This window comes from Gekko japonicus, unplaced genomic scaffold (genome assembly GCF_001447785.1).
Source record: "Gekko japonicus isolate JY-2015 unplaced genomic scaffold, Gekko_japonicus_V1.1 scaffold430, whole genome shotgun sequence".
Classification (NCBI taxonomy): domain Eukaryota; kingdom Metazoa; phylum Chordata; class Lepidosauria; order Squamata; family Gekkonidae; genus Gekko; species Gekko japonicus.
The window spans coordinates 122,364-140,348 of NW_015171516.1; the positions used below are offsets into that span (position 1 = coordinate 122,364).

The 17,985-nt window shown below is 50.9% G+C and overlaps 1 protein-coding gene across 1 annotated transcript in view; it reads right to left on the reverse strand.

Annotated features, from left to right (window-relative positions):
• The window catches only part of PTH2R (parathyroid hormone 2 receptor), a 106,607-nt gene that overhangs the window by 71,360 nt on the left and 17,262 nt on the right, over positions 1–17,985 (reverse strand). Inside the window, exons 3-4 of the mRNA XM_015419381.1 lie at positions 12,765–12,870; positions 813–920 (exon numbers count right to left, since the gene is read on the reverse strand). Of these exons, the coding sequence (XP_015274867.1) occupies positions 813–920; positions 12,765–12,870 (214 nt within the window). The remainder of the gene's footprint in view (positions 1–812; positions 921–12,764; positions 12,871–17,985) is intronic.

The following is a 17,985-nucleotide window of genomic DNA, read 5'->3' on the forward strand; positions in this document are numbered from 1 at the left end:
GGGAAAGAGGAATGAGGTGAGTTAACACCCCCTTTTCCTGAATGCTGCTGCCTTGATCCATATCAAGCTCTTAGAGGGCCACAGTGGCTCAGAGGTTAAGTTGAACTGAAGACGGGAAGGTCGGTCGTTCAGCAGTTCGAGACCTGAGTGCCACATGACGGAATGAGCTCCCAATCCTGCCAACCTAGCAGTCCAAAAGCAAGAAATTGAAAGTAGATAAATAGGTACCGCTTTGGTGGGAAGGTAACAGCATTCTGTGTACCTTGGCATCTACTCATGCTGGCCACATGACCACGGAGAAGTCTTTGGACAGCGCTGGCTCTTCGGTTTGGAAACAGCTATGAGCACCACCTCCTAGAGTTGGATTCGACTAGCTTTCAAGCAAGGGAAACCTTTATTAGGACTTAATGCTCTCCTGGTGTCCTCTGCTGAGGCCCCCATGCCTGTAACCTCTCCTGGCTTCCTCCACCATGGTTGCCAGGCCCGAAGTGGCCCCCAGTGTCCTCCACCAGGGTGGCCTGGCTTTCAGTGGCTGCTGGTGTCGGCTCCCTACAGTGGTCACTACCAGCTATATGGGTAAGTACTTTGGGCAAGTGCAGAGAACATCTTATTTTAATTTGGGGGGAATTTAACCTCCCAATGTATTTTTTAAAACAGATTTCTCTGCAAACCTGAGGCATCCCCCAAGTTTGCAGAAAAATCTGTTTAGCATTGATGTGACCTCAATCTACAGATTTAGGTATCTGCAGATGGGAGCCACGTGTCACTATTAGATACATTGACAAGAGGAATGCGAGGCATGTGTTTGGTACCTTTGTGGTTGAAGTCATAAATGTAAGGAGGGCAAGGTACAGCCAGCATTTCCCCCGCAGATCCCCGGGGCCAGCAGATTAAGCCGTCCCATTCTGGAAAGCAGTTGCCTTCTGTAGAGAAACAAAACAAGAAGACGGTGTGGGTAAAGGGGATGAAAGAACATCTGAAAATGTCGAGGCAGTGTGCGACTGCAATAAAAAAGTCCAACGCTATGCTCGGGATTATTAGAAAAGGAATTGAAAACAAATCAGCCAGTATCATAATGCCCCTGTATAAATTGATGGTACGTCCTCAAAAAGGATATTATAACATTGGAAAAGTGCAGAAAAGGGCAGCTAGAATGATAAAAGGGTTGGAACACTTTCCCTATGAAGAAAAGTTAGACTGCTTGGGGCTCTTTAGCTCAGAGAAATGACGGCTGAGGGGTGACATGATCGAGGTTTATAAGATTATGCATGGGATAGAGCAGGTCGAGAAAGAGGTACTTTTCTCCCTTTCTCACAGTACAAGAATTTGTGGCACTCAATGAAATTGCTGAGCAGTCAGGTTAGAACAGAGAAAAGGAAGTCCTTCCTCACCCAAAGAGTGATTAACAAATGGAATCCACTGCCACAGGAGGTGGTGGCAGCTACAAGCAAGCACACACATCACCCGGAAGAGATGTAATGACGCCGGGCACGCTGGGCATGCCCCGCGTTGGCAATAAAGCTACGAGCCTGGAGGGAAGAAATGAAGGGAGCTGGGACCTCCCGTGCGCTTCCCCGCTTCTGCCGTGCAACTGCTCTGTGGCCCGGCTCTCTAGCAGAGGGGCTCGCTCGGGTGCCCGGCCCAGCACACCCACACCCCTCTGGACCGCAAGCTTCCCCAGCAGCCACTTGCCCGCTTTCCAACGGCGCACGAACAGCCCGGCTCCTCGCGGAGCTCGCACGGGGGGGCACTAGATCCCCTGCGCACACCTCCCCACCGGCACACTTTTCAGTTCCATGCAGAGTCAATCAGAAGTGCAGCTGGGCAGAAGCGCCCTCTGGGGGTCGCCCCGCTCACTTGTTGCCCATTTTCAGCACGGTTGCTGCACCAGGAGGTGGCTCGTGGCGCGCGGAGCTGGACTGTAGTGGCACGTTGCCGTGGTCTGAACGGCCGAAGGGGCCCTCCGTGCAGGCCCGGCCGCCGTGCCAGTTCCCGACGGAGTGCGTGGAAGGAGCTCTGAGAGGGCGGTGGCAGCGGCAGCAGGAGCCCCTCCACTGGCCAGCCAGGAAAGGGAAGCGGTGCGGTCGGAGTGCCCGCCTGGGTTCCAGTCCCCGCTCCGCCCTGAAGCCGGGGAGGGGAAGGGTCTGGGAGGCCTGCGCATTGAAGGACGGGCAGGACAACCATGTCGGGGCCCGGCTTCGGTGGCAATGCTGCTAGCGGTTCTTTCCTCGCCCAAACCAGCCCCTCCTCTCCCGCGCACCGACCAGTCCCGCACAAGGGCTCCAGGTGACCCGGTGGTGGTGGGGAGGGCAGCCCCCCCACGAGCCACCTGCTGCTTCCCGCGCCTCTTGCAGCCTCTGGCGCATCCTGCTGGGCGAGCTGCTTCCCATGCCCTCGCTCCGCCCGCCGAGCAGCGCTTCAGCCAGGGCGGGCCTTGGTGGTAAGCGGAGCCAGGGGCTTGTCTCGGCCTCCAGCGCCGCCGCTTCCAGCCTCTCATCTTCGGGCCGGGGGGGGGGAGCAGAGGATCGGGGGTGCAGAGGATCGGGGGAGGGAGCCCACAAAACTCACGGGAGGGCCCGGGCCCCGTGGGCCCCATGTGAGCTATGGGCCTGGTTGTCCTTCCAGATCTCTGAGCCCCACTTGGAAGCTGGCAAGCCCTGCCCAACCCTCTGCTGAGATATTCAGATGGATGAAGAAACCCCACCTCCCATTGTAGGACTGAAATTGCTTATGGACAGAGGGTACGGATATGGTAACTTTTGGTTCCTTTGGGCTTTTTCTATGGTCAGGAAGTTAATTTTCTTCCCATCCGATTTGTTTAAGTTTCCTGATTTTGCTGGCTTCACATGTGGCTCTTTTGATATCTCTTTTTTTGTCAGACTAGGATGTGAGAGGAATCTGGGTCCAAATAACCTGTTCTGCCCGGGAAGCAAGATGTCACCTAGGCCTTCCTCTTTATGCTGGTAAGTCCCCCTGCTGGCTAGCTGATTGGTAGCGAGGGGAGGGGGCACGGCCTGTCAGCGGGTGACCTCATACGGCCGCTGGAGAATCTGGCAACCCTTGTGGCCCTTTCTTACACGCCCAGGAAAATGCTGCTGGCCACTTTGGGGTCAGTGTGGAAAGAAATTTCAGAAATATAGAAGGTTTGGGTTTAAAATGAACCAAAATAATTTATGAAATCCATGTATATCTGTCTTTGCCCTTGCTAACGGACAGTCACAGCCTGTCTCACTATGATTCTTGCCAAGCCCTTTTGCTCTCAGTGTATTCAACATTCCATTCCCCAGCCCCAGGTGTGTGAGCCTTACATTAAACAGCTTGTCAGGAAGGCCAGCTTGAGAAGTGACAGACCCCCAATTTCCTAGGCCATAACATGCATGACCATTTGTGGAGCTGGTAGGCTTCAAATCCACAATGCAAAATTCATGGGAAACAGAAGTTCAAACAAACCCCGATCTTATCTCAACAAAAGCACCAAAAGGACAGTTTGTTTGAATCAAGATATATGTGTGAGACTCATAATTTAAAGACAGTAACAATTGCAGCTGGGCCCTAAATCCCATATGCTATCTCAAGATAACAGGATTTCACATACCCCACCTTCCCCTTAGAAGATAACTTTGAAGCAGCTCTCTGATATCATCAAAGAGCAGTTTATTTCCCCTGATTGGGAAATTTTTCTCCAGGCCAGTTTGGCTGGAGATCTTGGAGGGGTTTTTGTCATCTTCTGGGCATGGAGCAGGGGTCACTGGGGGTGTAGGGGGGAGGTATTTGTGAATGTCCTACATTGTGCAGGGAGTTGGACTAGTTGACCCTGGAGGTCCCTTCCAGCTCTATGATTCTATGTTTCTGTGATTCTAAAACTATTTTCCTAGAACCTGAGACTGATATGCTGCTATTAGGTATTTTCGAGAGTCAAACATAACATCCGACACTGGCTGCTAAAAGAACACTTGCAAACTTCGGAAACGGCAGTGATGAGTAAAAATAGACTGATGGTTTATTCAGTCTTGGGGACTGGGAACCTTGTTCACTGGAGCATATGCATGGATTCCTGTTCTTGATGGCTTGCTATGGAAGCGGGATATGCTTCAGGAACATATCAATAAATCATAAGTAGTATAAAACTGTCCGTAAGGCCCATAATTTACTAGGGGGCTCAAGTGGTTAAGACGCTGAACTGCAGGCTGTGGAAGGTCAGTAGTTCAGCGGTTCAAGACCCGGATGCCGCAAGACAGGGTGAGCTCCTGTCTCTAGTTCCAGCTCCTGCCAACCTAGCAGTTCGAAAGCAAGAAATTGCAAGTAGATAAATAGGGACCACTTCGGTGGGAAGGTAACAGCGTTCCGTGTGCCTTGGTGTTTAGTCATGCCGGCCACATGACCACGGAAACGTCTTCGGACAGCGCTGGCTCTTCGGCTTTGAAACGGAGATGAGCACCGCAACCCTAGAGTCGGATTCGACTGGCTTTCGAGCAAGGGAAACTTTACCTTTACCTTACAGGGTTTCTTGCAAGGACGCAAACCACGTGTGCATCGTTCTGCATGGAGCAGTGGATAAGTGACGCACTGCGCATACGCTTTGCACCCGTTAACTGCATCAGGACCATAGGTATGGGTGCATACTGCCAGGGTCTGAACACCCTAGGGTTCCCAACCTCTAGGGGGTGGCTGGAGATCTCCTGGGATTACAACCAATGTTCCCTCTAAGCTGTGGGAGTCTTGTGAGCAAAAATTCTACTTTGTGAGCTACAAGTTGTGAGCAGGAGATTTGGCTGCTGCATAAATTAGTTTGCTCTGGAGCCATCCCTTCCTAAGCTAACACAAAAATCTGTGAGCCGGAGGCTAAAAAACTGTCTGGATTCTTGTTTCTTGATTTAAATTTGTTTGGGAAAAAATCTAATGTTTCTTTACGAAGTATCTCAAGTATTTTTTTCTTGTCCAACAAATCTTTGTTTATTCTTAGGGCTGCCAAATGTGGGTGGGGGGCGGGGAATCCCCCGCTTTGAAGGCCCGATTTCCGACGCAGCTGAATCGGGCCCCGGGGGGAACCCCGGGGGGAAGTCCGCCCCCCAAGACTGCGTCACCGGAGGTGACGCAGCCACCCAGAGCCCAGCGAGGCTCCCCCGCTGCGGCACGTGAGTACGCTTGGCAACCCTATTTATTCTCCATTGAAATTACTTATTTTTCTCTTTTGACGTCCAGATTAATGGGTTATGGTCAGAGTTACTCTTTGGCAATATTTCCACTTTTTGTGTCTTTAATGCAATGTCCTCTGACATCCAAATCATGTCAATCCTGGAAAAGGAATTATGTCTATTGGAATAAAAGGTAAAATCTTTAGTTTTGGGATTCCATTTTCTCCAAACATCTTCTAATTTTTCTTGTTCCATTAATCTGAAAAAAAACTTTTGGCAGTTTTCCTATCCTTTCATCAACCTTTTTTGATTGCCGATCCAATTTATTATCCACTGTTCCATTAAAGTCTCCTGCCAATATGATCTGGTCATAATTCACTTGGTCCAGTTCTCTCGTCAAATCCTTTAAAAAGTTCTCTTTTGTTCCATTAGGTGCATATACATTAATTATCAATGACTTTTTTTGATGCATCATTATTTCCACACCAATATATCTTCCTTCTTCATCTTTGAAAATTTCCTTCGGTTGAAGTTCTTTTTTTCACATAAGTCACAGTCCCATTAATCTTTTTCTCTGCCAGTGAACAAAATTCTTCTCCCAGTTTTTTGTTGATTAGATATTTACTGTCTTGTCCTTTAATATGTGCTTCTTGAAGGCAGATTATGTTACATTTTTGTTTTTCCAACCAATGCTTTACTAGTTTTCTTTTGTTCTGTGAGTTAAGTCCATTCACATTCCAAGATAAAAACTTGTAATCCATAGTGTCTTGTATTATATGTCTCCAAAATCTTCTATACTGTCTGCCTTAAACCTATACATATCTCCCATTGACTTGATAGTAAACCTTGACATACGATAGGTAAAAGACAGTCCTTCTGGAATTTCCCATCTGAATCTAATAGTCAGTTGTTTCAACTTGTCTACCAAGTTCTTGTATTTCTTTCTGTCCTGGTTGGATCTACACCCCAAATCCTTTACTGAACATCCTCTCCTGTTGGTTGTATTGACTCACTGTTGTTATAATCTGCCTTGAGTCCCAGTAAGAAAGGCGGACTATGGTTGCGGTCACACGCATGAGATAACACGGGGGGAGGAAAGGCTATGTGTTCCGCAGGATTTTGACCCGCATTTGTACTCACACAGTCCGTGGGAGCTGTGGGGGCAGCCCGCCACTGCTTGATCAGACACAACCGTGGGTGAATCTTTTTTTTTTGCCGTGTGTTTTTGGTGCACTTCAACGAGGGATCAATGGTTCATATCGCCGCACTGAGTGCTCCCTATGCAGTGTGCGATGATGTGCATACCAAAACAGAGAAAAAAACAACAGCCTGATCAGACCATCTCAATGCCATGGGAGCGTATTTATATTTATTTATTTATACCTTCGTCTTATATACCGCCCTGACCCCGAAGGGTCTCTGGGCGGTTCACATAGTGGTTCTAACCAACCAATTAACCTGACTAGGGTCACATTGTCTACAGGGTGGTGACTGCCTACCAGCACCCCGGGCTAGTTGTCATCCGGCTTCCTTCCGCGGCTTCAGATATTGGCGTCCTGGTGCCCTTCCTGGAGCCGATCTTCCCCAAGCAGCTTCTTCCGGCAGGTCTCGTCTTAGCGCATGGCTCTGTGTTGGCTGCAGTTCCAGTAACTGTCCACAGGTGGCTCTGCCATGCTGCGCCGCACGCCACCACGCTCTCCAAGGCTCCACTTTCTCTGGGCTCCAACGTTGCTCCACCGGGTCGCCAGGAACTGCTCTGCTGCCATCGTTGCCGCCGCTGCCGAACCCTCTACATCACAAGGAGGAGGGGTGCCCCCTGCCACCTAGGGCAGGTACCCACTATCTACTTGCATTTATGATGCTTTCGAACCACTGGGTGGACGGGAACTGGGACGTGGGCCGGGAGCTCACCCCGACCACGGTGGGTTTCGAACAGCTGTACTGGCTGTTCATTGATGTTACTTTGCAGGCGTTCTTACTGCCTGTGCCACCGCTCCCTGTTGGAGCAATCACACAGTGGGAAGTCCATTCCTGGCCCATAGTAACCTGTTTTCTACTGGACTTTCCCTAGTACCTTTTTACTCCGCTTCTGCGATGGAGCAAAAGGGGTTGCCAACAGGTGCGGGGTACTTCCCAGATGTTTGCATCTGATTGCACCCTTAAAATCCACCCAGCATTCGCCCCTATGGCGTGGATAATTCTGCGTGTGATCGCACCCTATAAATAACATAATTTTTTTAAAAATCAGCTAAGAAAAAGGATACTCTACGGAGCAGTTAGTAATCATCAATTTTAGAAAAATACGCAGTGCGATCTCTACACTGGAAATACAAGTCGTATTCCATCTTTCACTACGTGTCACGAAGATCAACGTGACTGAATTTTCTATTTTATTAACCTTTGCCTGCATACAAAAGTGGAACTGTCACAGTTCTCCACAGAGATCCAAGTTCAAGTCAAGAGGATATGAGTCAAGTACTTTCGGGGAGCCTTGTAAATGTTGTTTGTCAGATAAGTCCGCATGATGTGGTTAAAAAAAATGTACTTGATACTTCTTTGTACATTTCACTTCTCTTCTTCATATGAGCTTCGGGTATATCAATTATAGCGTTCTAAGTAGATAAGTGATAAGTAGATACGCCTCCAGCATTCATGTTCGTTTCTGTTGCGCTGCCATAATTTGCTTGTTTTTCTCCCCGATTCGCTTGTGGAACTGGGCTACTTTGTGGTCAGTCTCAGGCGAGATATCTTTTGAAATACCATCAAATCTTTGGAAATCATTCCTCACCTAGAAGCGGTCTGCTGATTGACAGAGGTCTGTGTGTGTTTTCAAATCCAATTCTTCTTCTTGGAGAGATTGACATGTGGTGAAAGTGTAAAATTTCATTCCACGTGATCAACGCCCGCATACAAACCCTAGTTATTGCATGTTTTTCTTTGCAGTGTTTTCTGCCTCCTGTATACTTTCTCTCTTTTGTGTATGTGATATATAGTAACAGACTTTCTTCTTGCTGCCTTCCTGACTGTATGCCATGAAGCCGTCTGAGGGAAGCCGCGTAGCCGGGCTGGGCTAAGCTAGGCTGCGGATAAGGAAAAGAGAGCGTAGAGAACGGCGGGAACTTGTGGCAACAGCAGGGACGCCGGAGCAGTGCAAGGAGGACTCAGCCCCGCCTCCTCCAGCGGCGACTGATGCCACCCGAGGGAGCGGCCGGGGGTGACGTGAAAGAGACAAATGTGTCTGTTTCATATAACTCCTTTTGAATAGCAGCTTTGCCTCAGCTTTTCGGTAAATCTAAGGAGGGGGGAAAGGTTTGTCTCCTCCCGTCATTTCGTGCTGAGCTTGTTCTGCACTTGCTGGGGTTAACATAGGGGAGCGATCCACAGTGCGATGCTCCATGCTCTTTCCCCTGTAGTCCATTCACTAGGTTTCTCCCACCTCATCCCCCCTGCAAGTGTATGTTGGAGCGAGCGACTCAGCATGCTTGGACACTGGGGGGGCACTACATCACTCTAAGCATGTATAGGTGTTATCTCCTTGAATGGGATGCCTCTCTTTGCCTTAACCTGAGAGCTGCTCTCTGACCCCCTCCCTTTGTCCCCTCCCTCTCATCACATGGCCTTCCATGGAGACACATGTCTCTGCAGATCTGTCCTGTAGAGACAGTGCCCTCATACTCCCACACACGTTACGCTGGACAAGCTGGCTATCTGTGATAGGGAAAGGACTCTTTAGATGAGGCTTCTTCATCTTGTTTTGTCTGCAACCTGAATGTGAACTGGATCAACTTGGATAAATATAAGTTTACCATTTTTGCAACATACTTCTTGGGAGATTTATTTACTGCCCTCAGTATCAAGCTTCTGTGAATGGGCAAAAAACTCTGCTGTATTAACCAAACACCCCAGTATTCGGAACTTCACCGTTGGGGTGTCTGTCCGCACCGCCACGGACTCTTCCCTTGTTCACCCTTTCCCAGGAGCATGTTCCATTTAAATCCACCAAAGCAGAAACTCTTGACAGAATAACTGGCTGGATTTCATTATAATCAAATCTCCTTGACCCAAAGCCAGTGTGCCAATACGACAGAATGTGGTTAAAGCCTAGCGAACAATGGACTTCAGTGTTGAATTGGTTGTATTAAGAGTGCACCTGGAAAGGGTGCACCCAACTGTGTTGCCACTGGAGAAAAGAGGGGTGGCCAGTGGGAGGAAGAAGAGGCCCACTCCCTCTCAGCAGGGAGAAGCAGAGGGGGAGCAGGATGCCCCTCCAAGAAAGGCTACCCACACTCGGGCTGCCATGAGTGGGACATCGAGGAGGGCCACCCTCCAAGAGGTCAAAAGATTACACAGAGGGCCCAGGAAGCAGATGACTGCAGTGGTGCTACTCAGGGCTATTTTGGGGCAGGAACGCACAGGAACGGAGTTTCGGCTGGCTTCAGAGTTGGCCATGCCCACTACAGCCAAAACCTCTGCGTGCCTGGCTACAGAGGGAAGGCCTGGAGAGTGACCCCCCTGGTGACTCTGAGGCAGGCGGGCCGGGGGGGGCTGGAAGGATTGGGGAGGCATTTAAATGCTTCCCCGGCCTGTCCAAGGGCTGGCTTTCCTGGGCTCCCCGCAGCTGCGGGGCGCCCAGACAAGCCAAGGGAAGGCATGGGGGTGTGGCCTAATATGCTAATGAGCTGTGCTGTTGGGGTGTGGCCTAATATGCTAATGACTTCCTGCTGGGCTTCTTCTACAAAAAAAGTCCTGGTGCTACTGGACTGTTGCTCTTTTTTAGTGAAGAAGGGAGAAGTGACTCTCGAAAGCTTCTGTCCTGCCACAGATTTTCTTAGTCTTCGAGGTGCTCCTGGACTCTGGCTCTTTTCAGTTTATAAACGTCTGTATGTCCTCCCTTAGTTGTCTCTTTTCTAAACTGAAAACTTCCAGACGCTTCAGCCTTTCCTCATAGGGAAGCCCCTCCCCAAACCCCGCCCTCCTCAGGCCCCACCCCCCAAATCTCCAGGTATTTCCCAACCCGAAACTGGCAGCCGTAATCCCCTGTGCTTCTTGTTCTGCAGCGGAAACACTACAGATTCTACTCTGACCCTCGAAGGAATACGATGGCGTTAAAATAAATCTGTCTTGTACAAACAGCTGATCACGCAAGGATCCCCAAGGGATCAACCACAAGATGTTTTCACCTCCTGGGTATTATTGCTCTGGCGGGGAAGTGAAGTAGAAAATATTCGACAAGGTATGGAAATAGAATGTGGAGGAGGCACTAAGATCAGTGACTCAGAAGTTGAGCTTTCTTTTTGCCTCTCTTCTTGTGGCTGTTATCAGCTGGTGTTCTCCGAATCTGAGCTCTGCTTACCCTCCCGAAGGTGATTTCTGTTCCCCGTTAATCTGCTTCCTTTGTGTGCACTTGCATGTGCTTTATTAAATTGGCATTCAGCAGTTAACGAAGCTATTGTTTTCATGATCTGTTTGATTTTTTGTGTGTCTCATTTTACTTCAGCTATGAGCTGGATTCCACCAAGTGACTCAGTTTCCCTGGTGGCTCTCGGGAAGAGAGATTCGCTTCTGTGTAGGGATGGGCACGAACTGGCTGACAAACTAAAGTTCATCACGAATTTTGGCTGCTTCCTGGTTCGCAAAGCGATGTTTGTGAACTGAAGAACTGCCACGAACTAGCATGAATTTTGATGTAATTTGTGAAGAGAAGAAAGCGGGAAGCTCTCCACCGCTCAGCTGTTTGGTTTAAATGGCTCCGAGTCATTTAAACCCTGCTTTCTGCTCTCCACTAGGATGGCAGGAGCTGGGGCCAGAGACGGGAGCTCACTCCGTCACGTGCCACTAGGGTCTCAAACTGCCAAACTACAGACCTGCTGGTCTGCAGGACAGCGCTGGCTCTTTGGCTTGGAAACAGAGATGAGCACCGCCCCTTAGAGTCAGATTCGACTAGCTCTCGAGCAAGGAAAACCTTTATCTTTACCTTTACCTTTACTTCTACTCCATGTGACTTTTTGCAGGGAGCAGAAAGCAGGCTTTAAACAGCACAGAGTGCTCAGCTTTTTGGAAACCTCTGCTTTCTGCTCCCTGCAAAAAGCCACATGGAGCAGAAGGCAGTGGTTTAAACTTTAAATGGCTCACAAACCAATATGAGCGGGTTCGGTTCACAAACCAGAGTTATCGGTTCATAGTTCGGTTCATAATTCAGCCATGAACCACAAACTGAACTGCAAAAATGCAGTTCGTGCCCGTCCATACTTCTGTCCCATCGAGTTCAGGGCAGCCCATTCATACAAGTCATGATGTAGTCTGGCACTGAGAGGCTGGGGTGAGACGTGTGGGGTTTTTTGAGGCACAATGAGCTAGAGTGCTCCTGAGCACAGTGAAATATGTCATCGTGGCCTACCTGACGATTTTGTTATCTCTGGATCAAGTGTAACCATCAGGATGCATTTCCAGGTGTCACATGAGCTGGATGGCCCCTCGTCGCTGTCGCTGGTCCCCTGCTGCTCCGACCTATAAGCCACCGCGACCTGCCACTTGGGGAGTGGAAGAGGGGAACCACAGAGGCCTCAGACAGTCGGGAGGGGAGGAGGTTACGTCACCACCCTCCGCTCTCCCTCAGCGTATTCAGGCCGCTCCTTCTCTCCCTCCTCCCTTAGTGCCGCCAGTGCCGTTTCATCCTCCTCGGCCTCTGTTCCTGTTCCCCCTTTTATTCCTGCTCCGTGACACCTGCTCTACCCTAAGGTTCGCCCTCCACCCACCACTTCGCCCTCGCCCTCCCTCCTTAGGCTAGGACGCTGAGCTGGGGGCGCGGTCTCCTTCCGTTTCCCTCCCTCCGGCCCCAGCAGCTGCGCTCGCCCTGTGTCTCTCTCCCTCCAGGCAGCTCGGGGCCGAGAGCATTCCCTTCCCCCCCCCGTTCCGGGACACCTCCCTCTGGAGTCGGGCCTCTGTTGCACGTGGCGTTGCCCAGGCGCCTTGGAGGCATCTCGTCGGGTCCTGGGGACGATGTTGTTGGTGCGGCTGTTCGGCTCCGGGCCTCGGGAGGTGTTGCTGAGGTCGGGGGCTGGGGTGGTCAGCGGCTCCCAAGTCCCGAGTAGCAGGGGCCAGCCCTGGGGAGGTTCGCCCTTGGGACACCAGGCAATTGTTGGTTTCTGTCCAAGAGTTGAACAGGGAGAAAGACTGATCTCACACTGATCTATCTAGGGTTGCCAGCTCTGGGTTGGGAGATACCTGGAGATTTTGTGGGTGGAGCCTGGGGAGGGTAGGGGCCTCAGCAGGGTAGAATGCCATAGAGTCCACCCTCCAAAGCAGCCATTTTCTCTGGGATAACTGATCTTGGTCATCTGGAGATCAATTCCAATAGTGGGAGATCTCCAGGTGGTGCATGGAAGTTGGCAACCCTATATCCAGTGCTTTTTAAAAAAAAAAGAGGTGCAAAACAATGAAGTTTTCAGTCTGTATACCGAAAACCCATGAACGTTTAAACATTTTAAAAAGAGTTTTGTCAAAGAGTTTCCAGAATGGCGTTCCGGCGAGTTTCCCCAGGGAAAAAAAAGCCCTGCCTAGATCTACCTCACTTTATTGGTGCATACATCTCAAACGCTGGATGAGAAATAGAGTCCTCAGATACCTCACCTCCTCCTCCTTGGAGCTGGGACGTGACGTTCTGCTCACACTGAACTCTGGCCTCCAGGAGAAGGTAAATCTGATCCTCGGTCGTAACGGTATAATCCAAATCGACCTGGCAAAGAAAAAGCCCAAACTGAAACCGATCTTGTGAAGGATATCTGAGTAGAGATAGATCCAGGTGGGCAGCCGTCTTGGTCTGAAGCAGATCAAATTTAGAGTCCAGCGGCACCTTTAAGACCAACAAAGTTTTATCCAAGGTGTGAGCTTTCACGTGCCTGCACATTTCGTCAGATGATGAAATGGAATGACAGATCATGTTTGCATATATAGGGGTGGCTTGTTAAACTGGCATGCAGGATAGTAAAGATGGCCCCGGTCACATGAGAGGATTTGAGCCGGGAGAGGGACGGATCGGGGGTGGAGAAAACGGGCGCGATCCCACCGCAACATCTGGGAAGTGTTGTGCGCCCGTCCCCGATTCAGCCCTTCCAACGATAACCCGCAGCAAAAAAGAACCAACTACCGAGGTGGTTCTTTCCGAAAGGCCACATCAAAGCCGGCCGTGGGATTGCCGGTGCATTCTTCTGCCGGCGTATTCCCGGCTCCTGGCCGAACTGCGCATGCTCAGACATGCGCAGTTCGGCAGCCTCCCGTGGCTTCCTCCCCGGTCTCCCCGACATCTGATTGTGCCGGGGAGCAATTGCGCGGCGGCTCACGGGATCTGTATGATCCCGCCGCCGCGTGCCTATTTTGGTGCGGCTTTTAAAAGCCGCACTTTGCCCGTCCTTTTTTCCCCTCGTGTGGCAGGGACCAATGTTTATTAACAGATCAAAAGAATGACAAACTTGATTTCTGGTTACCAACTGTTTGTGTTCAGTGGGGGGGGGGGAACAACCAGTGTTTCCTCTAAGCTGAGTCAGTGTGAGCTAGCTCACAGTTTTTTAACTTCCAGCTCACACAATTTGTCCTAGCTCAGGAAAGGGATGGCTCCAGAGCAAACTAATTTATGCAGTAGCCAAATCACCTGCTCACAACTTTAATGCCAGTAGCTCACCAAGTAGAATTTTCGCTCACAAGACTCCACAGTTAAGAGGAAGCATTGGAGCATAGGTAATAAATATATCAGAACGGGAGATTGATGTGCCCCAAATCATTAGAATCCAATCCTTAGACCCCATCAGTCTCCTTTCTAGCATGAAGGCGAACCTTACAGCATCTTGGCTGTGCAGAATAGAGTTCACAATCATAAGCCTGCATTTCACAGCGGCCACACATTCATTTGGGAACAACGCAACTCATTTCTAAGCATCTGAAGCTTTGGCCACGGCGGAGTCTGCCAGGGCTCTCTTTCTACCTCTCGCATAATGAAAACAGTTTTTGCTGGTGCGGCATCACTCTTGGTCTTGAGTAGATGAGACTCGTTCCCTTAATGGATGTTCTGCTTTGGGGCTGCCTTATTTGGTTTAAGGGGGTGCAGAGATTTCTGTTTCCATAGAAGGGTCATTCCAGTTTTAGAAGACAGAAATGAAAAGCTTTGCTTTCCCAGACTTTCATTCACAGGGTTTGCTTTTCTTTATTAGAAGAGGAGGAGGAGGAGGAAAAGGAGGAGGAGGAGGAGGAAGAGGAGGAGGAGAAGATTGGATTTATACCCCGCCCTTCCCTCAGAGTGTCAGAGCAGCTGACAGTCGCTTTCCCTCCCCCTCCCCACAATAGACACCCTGTGAGGTAGGTGGGGCTGAGAGAGCTCTCTCAAGAACTGCCCTTGAGAGAGAAGCTCTGAAAGAACTTGTAACTGACCCAAGGTCACACCAGCAGCTGCATGTGGCGGAGTGGGGACTCAAACCCGGTTCTCCCAGATTAGAGTCTGCGCACTTAACCACTACACCAAACTGGACGCCATAAAGAGGGGAATCCTTCTGTGAGGAAGAGGGTATGTGTGTGTGTGTGTGTGACCTGGAGATCTCCCGCTATTACAATCGACCTCCAGATGACCCAGATCAGTTCCCCTGAAGACAATGGCTGCTTTGGAGGGTGGATTTCATGGCATTACGCCCTGCTGTGGTCTCTCCCCTCCCCAGGCTCCACCCACAAAATCTTCAAACGTTTCCCAACCCAGGGCTAGCAACTCTAGTTGCCAACCTTTTGGTGGGCCCTGGAGAGTCCTGACATCTCTATCACGAGGAGCAAGAAGCAGCCAGGTAAGTTGCAGAGCCCTCCCCCCGCCTGCCTTCAGGTAGAAGCTCTCCCTCCTCTGCAAGGACAGATCTGCACGTTCTCTCCCCCCCCCCAGTAGCTAGCAACCCCAAACAGTCCAGTGGCGCTTGCGCGGTGGGTGCTGCCTTCTGACGCACTTCCGGTGATGTCAGGGGGTCTGGCATATGCAAATGGATTATGCTAATGAGCTCCTGCACTGCTTTTCCTACGAAATGACCCCTGTGCAATACCATAGAGTTCTCTTTCCAGAGCAGCCAATTTCTCCAGGGGAACTGATCCCTGTTGCCTGGCTATCAATTGTGATAGCGGGAGATCTCCAGCCACTGCCTGGAGGCTGGCAACCCTACCCTCATGCCAGAGCTCACTCTCCACAAGACAGAGCCTTCACAGGACCTCGTGCACAATCTCTCTAGGCGCGGGGGAGGGGGCAGCTGCCAGGCTTATCAGTCAAACGGTAGAATCCGAAGAGGCCGAGCAATGAGACCGGAAGCATCGGACACACGTGGGTCGAACCCGGCTTGGTCACCCTCCGGCTGCTGACTTTAATGGGCTGGGATTATTATTTCCCTTCCTTATATTTACGTGGCTGAAATAGCCGCCGTCTCTGCTGGGGCCTATATTGCAAACAAGCCTTTTTGAAATGCTTCAGAAGATATGGAATGGAGCCAGTTATCCCTGCAGCGCTGTAGAACATCTCGGAAACAGTGAGAACGTACCCCGTGGTTGACCTGCCTCTTTTGTGGCCCCCCAGCTGCTAGTTGGCGGGAACAAAGAACGGGGCAGTTCTCTCCCAGACGCCGCGGCCTTTCCCTGACCCCGAGGCTGGGGAAATCGATCTGAAGCCACGGCAGGGCGAGGTGGGGAAGGCTCTGCCGCCGGTATGCAATTCCATTCCCAAAGCAATCAGTGGCGAGGGCCAAGAGCCAAACCCTTTTGTTTACGTGCACAAAAATCAGCCTAGGATTTGAAGCTCAGCTGCCAGGAGAGAGCTGCGTCTTGTAATTAACAGGACAAAAAAAAAAGCGGATTAAAACCTTTCTGTAAAAATAGTAAAAACACCTGCATTCAGCACTCTCCTTGATGAAACTCTTGACATCGGAATGATTAATGTGGGATCAACGGCTTTGATTTCATTCTCACAGTCATTAACTGAGATTAGAGACTCAGTTTGGCTCATCAAGAATCCTGTGAAAGTGTGGAGAAACCCTACATCTCTTTCTCTCTTATCCGTCCATCTATCCGTCCATCTATCCGTCCATCTATCCGTCCATCTATCCGTCCATCTATCCATCTATCATCATCATCTTCATCATTATCGATCCTTCTGTGAGCCAGTTTGGTGTAGTGGTTAAGTGCACAGACTCTAATCTGGGAGAACCTGGTTTGATTCCCCACTCCTCCACTTGCACCTGGCTGGATGACCTTGGGCAAGCCATAGTTCTCTCAGAGCTGTTCTCTCAAGGGCAGTTCTCAAGAGAGCTCAGACTGTGCCACACCTACCTCACATGGTGTCTGTCCTAGGGAGAGGAAGGGAAAAGAGTTTGTAAGCCACTCTGAGACTCCGAGTGAAGGGCAGGGCATAAATCCAATCTCCTCCTCCTCCTTCTCTATCATCTACCTACCTATTATCTATCTATCTGTCTGTCATCTGTCTGTCTTCTTATTTATTTATTTATTTATCCTTCGGCTTGATATACCGCCCTAATCCCCGTAGGGGTCTCTGGGCGGTTTACAACTCTTGGGTGCTAATCACCTATCTCAATCCTAACTATGGCCACACATTGGTACAAGGGGGGGGGGAGTTCCCTACCAGCACCCTGGTGAAGGCTTTTTTCCCGGCTCGGCTTCTTCTGGCGATATACGATGTCCGGTGCTCGGCAGACAGGCAGGTGTGTGTGTGGATCGCCGGCGACGTTGTCCTCGGCCCGATCATGTCCTTTCCGGCTCCGTGCGCCTCCGGATGACGTCGCTGCGACTCCAGCCTCCGTTGACGGCATCCGCCTTGTTCTTTCGCTGCTGGCCACCAGGGATCAGTCTGGCTCTGCTGCCGCCGCTTGCCGCCTCTCAGTGTTGCGCCTCCTCCTCCAATCGCCGCCGCCGCTGCTCCACTGCTGCCGTTGTTCTCGCCGTCGCCGTCACCGCCATTTTCGCCAACGCCGCTGCCTCTCCACACACCTCCATGGGCGGAGGAGGGTGCCCCCCACCCTACTAAGGGTGGGTACCCATTTATATACTCGCCGATAGATGGTTACTTGGCTTTCGAACCGCTGGGTGGGCGGGAGCTAGGACTAAGGGTCGAGAGCTCACCTCGACCACGGTGGGACTCGAACAGGTGCTCGAGTAGATGTTAATGCAGGCGTTATACTGCCTGCGCCACCGCTCCCTGATTCTATCATCTGTCTATCATCTACCATCTATCTTCTACCTACCTATCATCTCTCTCTCCCCCCCCCCTTCCTGGGAGAGTTGCCCTCTCTGTATTGGGAAATACCTGAAGATTTTTGGGGGGTTGTGCGGAGCCTGAGGAGGGTGGGGTTTGAGGAGGGGGGGACCTCGGCAGAGCACGGTGCCATGCAGTCTCCAAAGCAGCCATTTTCTCCAGGGGAACTGCTCTTTACATTGTCTGGAGATCCGATGTGATGGTGGGTGCTCTCCAGGTGCCACCTGGAGGTTGGCAGCCCTCCCTCCCACACCAGGAGGCTTCCATTCTCAATGCACAAGTCTGTTGAGCCAAGTCCACTGCAGCAGGGCTGGCATCAGCACGCCCAAAAGCGGGGCAGCAGCCAGGGCCCATGGATTCCAGCGGGACCCGCTAGGGCTAACTCCTGCCCTTGCTCACGCGTCTCCTCGGATGCTCCCACCATCGCCTACTTGGGAGTGCTTTGTCACTAGGGCTTCCCGCTGCAGGTGCTGCCCAATGCTACTGCGGAAGGGCATGTGGTTGGTTCACAAAGCATCAGAGATTTTGGTGTCGATGGCCGGGGCACTCCTAGCTGCACCCACCACCCAGCAC